General features: G+C 40.2%; 2 protein-coding genes and 1 long non-coding RNA gene across 3 annotated transcripts in view; 1 reads left to right on the forward strand and 2 right to left on the reverse strand.

The window, feature by feature from the left end:
• LOC103353054 (uncharacterized) overlaps positions 1 to 1,021 on the forward strand; it is a 14,297-nt gene extending 13,276 nt beyond the window's left edge. Inside the window, exon 5 of the long non-coding RNA XR_519990.1 lies at positions 957 to 1,021. This is a non-coding gene — a long non-coding RNA (uncharacterized LOC103353054). The remainder of the gene's footprint in view (positions 1 to 956) is intronic.
• The window catches only part of LOC103353052 (caytaxin-like), a 9,892-nt gene extending 4,024 nt beyond the window's left edge, over positions 1 to 5,868 (reverse strand). Inside the window, exons 1-6 of the mRNA XM_008275808.1 lie at positions 5,771 to 5,868; positions 3,418 to 3,524; positions 2,009 to 2,064; positions 1,687 to 1,914; positions 935 to 1,093; positions 328 to 430 (exon numbers count right to left, since the gene is read on the reverse strand). Coding sequence (XP_008274030.1) covers positions 328 to 430; positions 935 to 1,093; positions 1,687 to 1,914; positions 2,009 to 2,064; positions 3,418 to 3,494 — 623 coding nt within the window. The 5' untranslated portion in view covers positions 3,495 to 3,524; positions 5,771 to 5,868. The remainder of the gene's footprint in view (positions 1 to 327; positions 431 to 934; positions 1,094 to 1,686; positions 1,915 to 2,008; positions 2,065 to 3,417; positions 3,525 to 5,770) is intronic.
• Positions 5,869 to 7,734: 1,866 nt separating this feature from the next.
• On the reverse strand, positions 7,735 to 12,426 carry LOC103353070 (excitatory amino acid transporter 1-like). The gene is given in 11 exon segments (XM_008275847.1): positions 7,735 to 8,056; positions 8,059 to 8,141; positions 8,463 to 8,597; positions 9,066 to 9,260; positions 9,345 to 9,578; positions 9,925 to 10,090; positions 10,236 to 10,305; positions 10,386 to 10,428; positions 10,532 to 10,739; positions 11,888 to 12,025; positions 12,228 to 12,426. Coding segments are annotated over 11 exon segments (1,566 nt in total). The 3' UTR covers positions 7,735 to 7,961.
• Positions 12,427 to 12,787: the final 361 nt, after the last annotated feature.

Here is a 12,787-nt window from a genome sequence, read left to right on the forward strand (position 1 = left end):
AGATCCCAGGTGTTCTCACCAGGGTGCGAACTGGCGACCTTCTTGCTGCGAGGCAACGGTGCTAACCACAGAGCAACCTTGCAGCCCCACTGAATTTCAACTACAATGAATTTTTTCTGTTCAAATTCTGAAAGGTCAAAATAAGGAGGGTTTACACTGACTAAACAGAAACATTTCCTCCTCCAGTGTTGTTTGATAGAATAAAGTGAGTACAGATAATGAATAGATGGATGTCCTTTGATTAATTATGCAGTGAAAAAATGATGTGAAATAAAGTAGGATCCTATGAAAGCCTGCTACTGTAAAGGAAATAAGAAAATGTATTACAGAAAAAGATTCTCCATGATGTATGTGTAGTCCTCACAGCTGCTGTCAGGCAGGTGGCAGGCTGCAAACACTATGATGGCATTCAGTCCCTCACCATAGTAACCTGAGAGGAGAGAGACACACGTTTACTGCAAAAGTAGTGGCAAGCTATGAAATCAACCAGTCATGCCATCAACTGTGTTATTAAAGTATTGTTTTTTTCAAAGTGGAAATAAATATCTTGGTGTTCTGGTTGTGACATGGTGATGACTGGGGCTTAATGTTCTTTGATAGTCTGACTGCTGCTTCAGAGGCTTACAGGATGAGCAAATATTCAGCAAATGCAGTTTGCACTCTTTAATCTATTAGAACAGAAGTCTTATTTGTTTTGTTTGCTATGTTCATAACTTAGGAGATTAAAATGTCATTCTGGATTTCATCTGTTTAACCTGCAACCAGCAAAAAGTTCCAACCAACTCTGAGGTATGAAGTGACTACCTCAGGTAAGACATGCACAGGGACACAGGTTTACAATACATAATATATTTGTAAATGCACGTGCACTCTTCTTTCCTTAAATATTGGGAAGTTGGCTTTTTGAACCCATTTTGAATTAACTCAAACTAACCTCCATGTGTGACCACCCTCAGGTACGGTCTGATGACTTGCATATCGATCCGTTGCTCCTGGTCGCCGATGATCACCGTTCGCCACAGACGACCAGATGAGTCTCTCTCCTCTTCACTTTCACCTGGAAGACGCTTAGCAGTGGCAACAGGAGTGTCATCTGAAAACAAATCGACAACACAAAGTGTCTGCTTAGACTGCTCACTTTTACTTTTACATTTATGAAATCACATGAAATCTGCATTAGCCGGATTATAGTCAGAGAACTGAAACTTTGCTTCACTGACTACTGTAAAACATCAATACAATTCACAGTCAGTAGCAGCGAGCAGAATTGAACTAATGAAACTTTGATCATGATTGTTTAGCACAGCCCCGTGACCCTAATGAGGATTAAGCGGTGTATAGATAATGGATGGATGAATGGATGTTTAGCGCAGCTTCCCCAATATTATTCTTAGAAAAAAAACTATGATGTTATCACAGACTGTACTTTCAGGTTTTTGAAAAAATAAAAGGAATCCTTAGCAATGTTTTGTTTTCTAAGACATAAAATCCCTGCAATAAATACTGTTGACAAGATTAACATACTCTAGTTTTAGTTATCTGTGCAGGTTAGGTGTAAATTTTAAACTCTGGGTTTTCAGTGAGGCAGGACAGAAATGATTTACATCTCGAATAAATTCTAACATGCATCCAGTAAGTTTTAAACCCTTCATTACTGGTTTTAACAGCAGTGGATGTCTGTCTGACCTTCCCACTCCAGCTCGTTGCCATTGTTGATGAACTCCAGCGAGTCGGTCTCATCAGGAGTCTCGATGTCATCAACGTTGATGTCCAGGTCGTCGGGCGTCTCCAGGAAGTCATCAGAGAGCACCGACCCTTCGCTCTGGTCCAGAGACAGGTTCATGTCTGGGGCAATAAGCGTGCGACGCTTGCGCTGGGCCATGGACTCCCCGACATTCAGACTGGTTGGAGGATCTACAACAGCAGGTCAGGAAAGTTCAGATTCAATATGGAGTAAAATAAACAAATGAACTAATAGAATCTAGTGCTGTTTGTTTATTCCACCTACTTGTTCTGTTGTCAGTGAGGCCACATGAACCAATATCTCCATCTTCTGGCAGCGGCCTTCAGACAAAGACATAAATATAGAGCATAAATACAATAAGAAATTAGAAACGAACTGACATACATATAGTTTCTCCCTGGCCTAATGTTTACCAGATACCAAGTTAATGACTGTTTTGGTTGTTTTATAATTGCATCTTAAGCATAACAGTTCAAATAAATTGCTATGATAAAAAAAAAAGAGCAGATAAACTATAAAGTATGAGCAGTCATTGCTACAGTCTTGCTCTTTGCCCATTGTTTTTAGAGAAGCTCCATTGTGATCTTACTACATTATGCCTTTGGAAACAATATCTGTTGTTGGAGAAAGCAACATCAGTAATTACCAGCTCCCCTCTGACATTATAATGAGACAGCTGAACCCTCAGAGCTGGGGGACGGCAGGGCTAGATTACAGTCGATAGCGTTCATACCAACACACACACATGCACAGAGAGCGAAGGACACAGACATTAACACAGACATGCATACACAGACAAACACACCCTATAACGCCACAAGTATGGGCTAGCTGATGGAGCTGCTGGGATAATTGCTGTTATTATGTTGTCAGTAGCTTTGTAAAGGTAAGGTAAGGACTGCACCAACAAGGGATTAAACAGCAGGGAGGAGAAAACAATTTGAAATGTTAAAGCGTTCTGAAATGTCTCTTTAGGACTCCAGGTTAAACTGTCTGCCACTAGATTCAAAATAGAAGAAATAAACATACAGGGTTGGGATGAGGGTAAAATATGGGAAAAAAATAAGCCCAACATCAAATTTTTCCTTTCTTTCTTCTTTTTTTCTTCTCTTTTTCTTGATTATTCCACTTCTCTAATCTAATTCCAAAACCTGAATTCTTGTGGCTTCATCCTGGGATATTTTTGACCTTGTTAGCTCATTTACAATCACGAGAGACCTGCACCGGTGATTCTTGGCAGCATCTAAACCAACCATGTTCACGCCATCTTGCATTGTATTGCAGCAAGCAGATATTAAACACAACATTATGGAATGTACTGTATGTAAATGTGATGTGAATACATGATTGTTCTTGCTACAGTACTTTCTCTGCCCATCTTTCAAAAACTCGCCTCCTCTGCTGTAAAAATGATGTGTGCCAGTAAAAGAGTGGGTGTCTGGCTACATTTCTGGACACTATGACGTCTGTGTCTTCTCTTTTCCTCTCTCTGCAAGCTGCTATTTTGTTCACTGACATGATACAACCTCATCACGTAACACCTAATGACTACATCCCGGAAAGCACACACCTGCTTCCTTTTCGCCTTCAACACACACGTACACGTGACTGACTCTCCATCAAAGCCTGAGCAGTTTGTCAAAGCAGCGTATCTTACTCGTACAAACAAATACCTGGGGAAGTCCTCATCTTGCCACTCGTCCTTCACCTCCATGCTGTCCATGCGTAAAGTGGCTTCTGCTGTACCCATCCTCTGCCGGGGAGGACGGGCTTCAGCTCACTGTGGTTGACAAGCAGTGAAAATAATTCATCAAGCCATGTAGAATGAGACCAAGTTTAAAAACATACAACACTTGTAGCTGTATTAGAGATGCACTCCACCCATTTTATGGAATGCTGATGATTTCATCTGGATTATGTGAATTTTGACTCCGGACTTTAAACTGACTCCAAACTGAAGGTGTGGAGAAAGACGTGGGCGGTTACCAGACTGAGAGGCTTGAATGAAAGAAACTACCTAATTGCATTGTGGGAATTGTGGGAATCAGTGTTTTTAGTGCTTGTCCCACGGTAGGGACAAAAAAATGATCGGCATATCTCATCCTCTCCTGCTTCAATTTAGACCATTGTTTTTAAAATTCAATTTTTTTTTTGTAAATAAAAATGTCTGGAGTATATAAATAGGAGAGGAGAAAAAACTTTTATCTTTCAGGAATTGTAGTTAAAGTCTCAAAATCAGCAACATGTGTTGATGTGTTTTCCTGCCAAAACCTTAATCTTTTTCTAACGTGAGTTGGATGTCATCACCTTACTATGTTAAATGCTGTGAGATGACGTATGCTGTGAATTGCGCTGTGTAAATTAAATTGAATTGAATTCTACAACACAGAACACATCTGTAATTTCCAATGCTCAAGAGAAATGTACCTATAGGTAATAAGTACTGTACAGTCAATTCACAATAATAAGAATTCCACAAATGCCTTCTTCCTGATCCCCAGGCAGAGACAGAAATAAAGCAATCAAGGATAAGTCATGCACAGAGTGAACATCATGTGCAAATCTTGTGTCTCACAAATACATTGGGGGGATGAGTGTGCTTCCTACGTCACTATCCCAGTCAGAGTTCATGCTATAGCAGACGTTACCGCAGTCCATTTGTCCACTGGGATGGCACTGATGTGCTATAACCAGCCCATATGGAAAAAAACAGCAAATGTGGGCTAAAAGGGACACAGGCCCTCCAGCTGCGTGCTGTCGGTGCTGCTGTGCTGTGACTGGGTTTTCAATAATACATAAAAGAGGTAGTGTTTACGCTGTGGAGTTTGATGGAGACTTTGTGAGGAATTCCTTAAACAGCACTTTAATTAAGACCCTTCAGGGTTAATCACACGCTGCCTTCCTCTGCTCTCAGAGGAAGAGATTCACATGATCAGTGCGTGTGGTTTGTTGTTTGTACAAATGTCTCTTTCTAAGGCTCAGCTGCTCATACAGTGAACTGCTGATTGATGGACACAAAGTAATGTTGCAGCAGCACGTGTTTAGTAGGGATTTGTGTCCAGATGGCAGAGCTGCCTTCATTTTCCCAACACTGTCTCGTGAGTTATTGACTTGATTGTGCCTACCAAACCTATTTCCTAAAATTGTGAATCAGAGATGGAAAGTACTGTTTCAAAGATACAGACTTGATATACGCATTAGTTTTACTGCATCATTTTCTTGACAAACACTCTTTCTGTGAAATGCAGTAAATAACATTTGAGGGAAGCAGTGGAGTTTCCACTTGAATAAGCATCAAAGTATTCTTTCCTCCTCTGTGTTATGACAATATTTACATGGCTTTGGAGAAAAGCACCAATAGATCTACTGAGGATGAAAGGTAACCCAGACATCACGATGCACGAGTGCAGCCTTCTTTTCCTCAACTGACTGTTTCTACAGGCAAGAGGACAGTGATGATAAAAGCTAGAAAACTTCAGATCTTCCTCACAACACTATGAATGACTAAAAAGGCACAAATCATAGTTAAAAAAAACAACATCTTTTGGTGCCATCTAATTGAGTTTGAGACTTAAAGCCTCAGCTAACCTGCCTCATCAGAGAAGTGACTCTGTAGTTTGATCAGATTTGATTGCCAGTGACCAAATAACCCTAAAACTGTCATCAGACTCTGATCTAAAACATTCTCCTTTCCACTTCAAACCACAAGAAAGAGCAATAATGGGATATTTCATGTTAAAACTGTAAAACAGTAGCTTTTATCATATCATATGGGTCTGATTACTCTTATTCAGAAGCTGATTGAGAAATTGACAGTTTCCATGGCATTAACCTGTGAGTGAAAGTAAAGAAGCTGTTCTGTCATGACTGTCAACCTTCATTTATCCAATGGTTAAAGCCTTTACAAGCTCAATCACAGACGACAGCAGAATAAAACACAACAGTGAATGTCACCTTTGCCTCTGTGCCCTGAGAAAGACAACATAATTCATCTGCAACCAGAAAAATGAAGGGCAGGATACTCACATACTGTAAATACAAACACTCCCTCTTCACCGTGTTGGAAGCGTCCCTGTTTTGTTTTGGGATGCTCCCCTGTCTTCCTCCTCCTCCTTACAGCTGCTGAGTGAGGGTCATCACTGTTTACATCTGCAGGTGGGACACCTCTGTGCTCAGTACCTGGGCTGCTGTGAAATCCTTCTTGTTTACTGACGCTGTTAATGGAGGCTGAGAGAGAAGTCGTGTCCTTCTGCAGACAGGAGAATGATGAGGAGAGTCAGAGTCATCGTGCAGCAGACACCATCCTGCTCTCATCTTTTCTGTGTGCTCTGCCGCTCAGATCCTGTGTTGCTTTTTGGACAAAAGATAATCCTCACCCTGTGCTTTCAGCTTGTCTCATAATGATCACTCTCTTGCTCTCGGCCTCCTATTTACTTCGGCTCCTCTCTGCTGAATCCCCCTCCGCCTCCTCCCCCCTGCCAACACTAATGCCCCCACCCCAGGCTTTAATCCTGCTGTTGATGTCAGCCGTATGTGTTATGATGGTTATGTAATCACAACTGCCTACCTTCTCTTTGATTCTTTCAGGCTGCTCCGAGTCAGGATCACCTGTTTTCCTCAGTCCATTTAGCATACATCATTACATGAGTTTCTGTCCTCCTGCGAGCTTGAAAAGATGGACGATTCTATTTCAGCGTTGTTCCCTGGCAACAGCATCTCCCTCCCTCACACACACACACAGCCTCTCTCTCTCTCTCTCTCTTGCCTTTTCTCACAATCTCTTATAACCTCTCTCGCCCTCGATGAAACCCCTCCTCCACATTATTTCTCCCTCCTTTTCTCTTGCTTGCTGCCTGTGACGCTCACTCCCCCTCCTTCCCCTCCTTTCCCTCTCCTTCTCCCCTCACAGCTGCACTGAGCTCTGCACGATGTCAACACGCAGTGGCATCTCTCTGGCACTGCCCTCAACTCCCAGAGGGAGCAGCCACAGCTTCCTGTCCTACTCCATTCACTGCTTGAGTGAAAAATGTATTTCTGGTATGTTTACAGTTTTCTATTCATAGCATCATATTGCACATTGAAATTCTGTAATACGCCCAACTTGTGGGTAAAAGCATTTGTTTTGCACAGATCTGCAACAGCTGACAGATGCCACATTTAGAGTAGATGCCTGTATTCCAAAGCATTATTTTCATGTATTTTTTTTGCAGTAACTAGGATAAAGTTGTAAAGGTTTACTTGCAAGGAAGACCTCCCTTGCTTTAAATTTCTGACTTTTCTTGATCTTGAACTCCTTTTTAATAGTTGAGCAGGTGAACCATATGTTGACTATGTTTTGTTTCATTGTATTAAAAAAATTGTGCACTCCTGTAACTTTCTGCAGTGTTTCAGTTCAAGACTTAAAAGTTTGATATTTACGTCAATAAGATGCAGCACCATAATGTGTTCAACAGTTACAAGCATAGCTAATGCGTAACTGGGTCACTGATTTATTTATTTACTTTGTCTTGCATGTTGACCTTCCTGCCACTAGATGGTGCAACAGTATTCCATAAGAAAAACACATCAGCGCTAATCATGTCCGAAACATGGTCTGACCTTTCAGTGGCACCTGTCTTATATTTTGTACTCTCTGTATATTTAGTACCCCTACTTTTGCATTGTTTCTGTAAAGGCATGCAGTCCATCTCACAATGCTACTAATACGGACTCTGAGAAGAAAATGCAATAACGCAAAATAGTTGTTGATGTCAATCATTGAACTGTTTTTACAATACAGTACAAAATAGCAGCAAACAAACATACTTTTTAAAAAAATAAAATGTAAGCATTATAGGAAAAAAGGAAAAAATATATATCAGCTACACTAAACAAGCACAAACTGTGTTTATTTCCTTTATAGTCCATATTAATTGCTTGTCCCTAAAACAATTTCTTAAATCTATAAAGAGAACACCGTTTCATGCTTCAAAATTAAAGCTGCAATACTCCAGGGAATCAGCTGTTTATTGCTCCTGCACATCATGAACTGAGAATTCTTTAAAACATGTTGCAACTCATGACACCCCCAGCAGGAGCAGGTGCAGACAACAGAGAGAGAAAAACATCTGCTCTCTACCTAATCTGTGATCTACTAACATCTTTTCTTCTTTTTTTTATTTCTAAAGACAGAAAAAGCTAAAACATGTTTCCATTCAAAAAGGTATTTTGTGACCATTTAACAACCACACATCAGATGAATCTTAGCCCTTGAAAATGCATCTGAAAACTTTGAGCTTTCTTCCATCAAGCTGTTTCCTGCAGGACTGGAGCTTTGAGTTCGTGTCTGGACAGATGCTGCACCACACCAACACCGATACAGTCACCGAGCACGTTGGTGGCGGTTCTCAGACGATCCCTGCCAACACACATACAGTTAGTTCTGAGTGAACATGACTCAACCAAAACCACTTCATACTTTCAAAATGTAACATAAATTACTTTTGTATTTAAAATCAACCATGGAGCAGGTTTTTTTGGCATTTAAATCTAAAAGGTAAGACATGTCATTTCTACCCTTTAATATATTGGTATTACTCTAATTGTAAAGAGTATATTAACAGAATGTGTTCATCTACGTTGAACTCTAGCTGTTGCCTGCAGTATCCTAAACTAAAACAGTCCACAAATCTGCTTATAATCAAGATGTGAAAATGGTAAGAGCTGCATGTGCACTTACAGAATCCAGTCAGCAGTCATGAGCAATGATATGTCCTCAGTGGGCAGACCTGCTGATGCCAACACAATCACCATGGATACCATGCCAGCCTGTGGGATGCCTGCTGCACCAGTGCTTGCAGCTGTGACAATCAAACTAAACAAGGGAAACAGTAAGGGTTTGGTAATGTAATAGGAATTTTAGCTTAAACGAATTCAGGCAGAACCCATTAACAGAGGCCTTCAGCTTGACCGGTCATGCTTGTGGAGACATACACTGCAAATCTGAATATTTGCTCAACCCTGATAATAGTTGTGTTTTTTCCTTTGTACATCAGTTAAAGCTGTAGAAACTCATAAAAAGATGTTGGAAGTTATTGCTTGTGATCATAAAAACAGTGTGATCATCATGATACCTCAAACAGGGATCAAGCAGATTCCAAACAAAGAACACCTGCACATGTAGCATGGACTGAGAACATTACCACACAGTGTAAATGTAAAAGCCTGAATGTTTGTATTTACAATATTTTAAAAGACATTTATCAGTCTAGTCTCCTAAAGACGCATTTATATGTAACAGAACTTCATTTTTTATACGGATAAAGTTTCTGTATGAACATACCTGAGAACAATGATTTGTCCCAGGTTAAATTCCATGTTATTAACCTGGGCTATGAATAAAGCAGCCACTGCTTCATAAAGGGCTGCACCATCCATGTTCATTGTGGCGCCTAAAGGAAGCATGAAGCGCGTCACTTGTTTGTCTATCTGCTGATTCCTCTCCATGCAATGGATGGTAACAGGCAGAGTTGCAGAACTGTGACAAAACCCAGAACATTAACATTATTAAAGCCACAGACATTCCATCATTGTTCAATGTATGTTTAACATCAAGACTCACCTGGATGACGTCCCAAAGGCAGTGCTGAGAGCCTGGAGGAGCCCAGCCATAAACTTCAAGGGATTCTTACGTGTCACGATTAAATAAATGAGGGGCAAGGTGAAGAAGCTGTGGATTATCAGGCCAGTGATCACAGTAACAACATACATGGCAACTTGCAGGCCTAGCTGTCCTATGTCTGTCATCTTCACCACCTGTCCTGCCAGCAGGAAGAGGATTCCCACTGGGGAATACCTGTCATGTAAAGAGGTGAGATACAGCTGGAGGGATGCAATTACATAGGACTGCTGTAGAGCACACAGAGAAAACATATGGTCAGAGTCTTGTCAGCTTAATCAGTGGCACAATATATAGATTTACACATTTTCATGTCAACTGTTCCACTTAAGCATGAAAAAACAACAACAACAACAACAAAAAAAAAAAACACCCAGGCAATAAATTGTACTTCCTCAAAGATGTGGACAACAGGACATCTGAATAGCACTGAGAAAATGTGACTGAATAATAAGAGAGGTGCAAATGAAAATGAACACAGAATAGACAAGCAGCTCGTTCTAACATTTGCCTCCATTCTTACCAGATGACTATGTTGACCAGACGCATGATGGCTTCATTCAGGCAGGTAAAGTAATCCCTCAGAGGTTTCCCCTTAGTCTCCATACTGCTGAGGATGAGGCCAAAGGCAACAGAGAAGACCAGCAAGCCCAAAGAATTGAAGCCATCTGAGGTGCCTGGCACTGGTACTAACCAGTAATGAAGTAGTGGTGAAATGACAGTGTAACAACAATATTAACAACATACAGCAATCACTAAAGCAGCATAAGGGACAGTGATTTAGACAAACAATTGGTTTCCATGTCAGAAATAGAACGATGAAAAGACTCTCACTGATCTCAGTTGTATTGATGACACCAAGGTGCTCTCTTGTAGGATCATTCCTCAAATAAACTGTTTTATACTGGAAACAAGTAGGAGTAAATGTTAATAGTTGGTGACAGTATAAATGTGAAAATGAATGACTCACACTGTTGCACTTACCTTTCTAAAACAAGCTTCCACCAGATTTGAGGGGAACATGTTTCTATAAATCAGAAACACAGACAAGGTGTTTAAACTGTCAGTGATACTACTTATAAAAATACTTGGATACAATTACAGTTTCCTGGAAAGGCTTTCATACACACCTCATCAGATCCAGAAAAGCATCCACACTTTGCACAGTCTCTGTTTTACCACCAGAGGACTCTAAGGCGTCCCTGAATAATTTCCCTGGCTGGATGAGAACAGCGAGGGCGATGCCAGTGAATGCAGCAATAACAGTAGTGACCATGTAATAGCAGAAGGCCCTCAGCCCCATTTTCCCATAAACCTTTCTGTCTACAGTTGACATGCCTGAAATAAAAACAAGTGGTTGCAATAAACTGTTAAGAAAAAGTATCCAAACCCTTTGAAACTGGCCATTTTTCTGATGAATTGGTTATGTCATTCAACTGTGATAGGATCTTCATTTACAATTATAGACAAACACAGTGTGCTTAAGTTAATCACACACAAACTTTAGTGATGTCAGACAAGTGTTTCCAGTAGCTGTATGACACTTCCACAATATGGAGAGAAAAAGGAAAGAGACAATTTGGATTGTTTCTCTGTACAGATCTGCTTCAGCTCAATCATATTCTGAGGGTGTCCAAAGAGAAACCCTTCGACAGTATATCTGTTGGGTTGACATCTTGGTTCTAACATTGCAAAAGGTTTTGTTAGGCTGTTACTGTACACTAGAGGATGAATGTTTAAGTTCTCTTTTCATTAAGTACATGGAAACGGTATGAATACTTCTCAAAAAAGTATTTCAACAAAGTTATGTATTGGAGTTTGGGTGATTCTAAATTTGTTGACATCTAAGCTGGAGACCACCTGTTGGGAGACGAGTCACAGTGCTAAACCGTCTCCATTTATAGCTGTAGCTAAACTGTGTAACTGTGGGCTGATCAATCGCTCAACTCTTTGAGGTATTACTTGGTAACCTTTTCCAGCTTAAACCAAATCCACAAACCTTTTTGGTGGGGCATTTTGACATCAGCAGATATTTCTTCTGAATAGTAAAACCCAAAAATTTAAATGAGAGTTAATATAGTTTTAAGACATAACTCTAATCTTGCTTCTCTGCTTGGTGGCTCTTTATGTCACTTATCTTTTGTTGATCTCATTACTGAGGGGTTCACACATTTTTATTCATTTGAATGTTGAAATGTTTTTTATTATTATTATTTTTATTTTTTTTTTTACCATGGACAGAGACAGCCATCAAATTTTAAGGTGTCTCAGTCAGTTTGTGAGCCTCCACTTTAAATACAGCCTGCCCCATTGTCAGCAGCCTTAAGGCTTGGTAAGTCTTTCACCAGCCAGCAGAGCTCTCCATTGTGTTTACCTGCTGTATGTATACCTACTGAGTCTTTATTATCAGGAAGCAACTTCAATACTGAATGACTTAATATTATATCTGAAAACCCAGTTAAACCAGTCTGAACTGTGAATCCTACCTGTAATCAGACTGGAAACAATGAGGGGAAGCACCAACATCTGCAGAACTCTCATCAGCAGCTCTCCAGGAAAAGATAAATATTCTACACTTTGCGCTGACATCTTAATGTGTCGCAGAGCAAAGCCCAGGCAAATTCCTCAGAGGAACATAAACACAGGTCAGTAGGTCAGTATGTTTATCAAAGAACAAGTTAAAAACATGCAGGAGAGCTAAGACGAAGAGCAGTGATGGAGAAAGCAACAAACAAACAAAGCAAGCAACCAGCAAAGTGCCATTAGTCTAAAACAGACATTCTAGGCTTTATGGGAGAACAAAATGTATGTTTGAAAACTACTTACCTAATGCGACAGCAGTCATTGTGAGAACAACAAAGATATTTTTCTTAAGAAAAGCAACGATATTCGATCCATTCTGGACTGAAGATATGTAACCTGAGTTCTCAGTACATCTGTGGTGTGTTTGGTTTTCTTCAGGTGCTACAACTTCAACTGAGTCCAGCTCAGACCGGTCCTCACAGCTTGGATGTGTCGCTTTCATCATCAGTTCCTTCAAACAGTGCAAATTGCAGAAAATATAGAAAACATCTGTTTAGGAACAAGAACTATCACAACACTAATCATAATAAAGTTCAGAATTTCTGTGAAAAGACAAAACTCACAAAATACACATCATGAAAGCAGAGTAAAATACGTGAATATAACTCTATAGATAAAAAAGAGACCTTAAAAGTGACAAATCAATAAGATCACGTAACAATCTGTCCCTGAACAGTGCAAACACCTGACGTGGAGTCACCACAGTGAGGATAGGTTGGCTTACTGGTGGGAGGTCCAGTTATTTTCCTTTTGGCAGAAAGACACGTTTTTGAACACAAAAACTTTACTGTCTCAATGATCAG

Source organism: Stegastes partitus, unplaced genomic scaffold (assembly GCF_000690725.1).
Source record: "Stegastes partitus isolate 25-593 unplaced genomic scaffold, Stegastes_partitus-1.0.2 Scaffold59, whole genome shotgun sequence".
Lineage (NCBI taxonomy): Eukaryota > Metazoa > Chordata > Actinopteri > Pomacentridae > Stegastes > Stegastes partitus.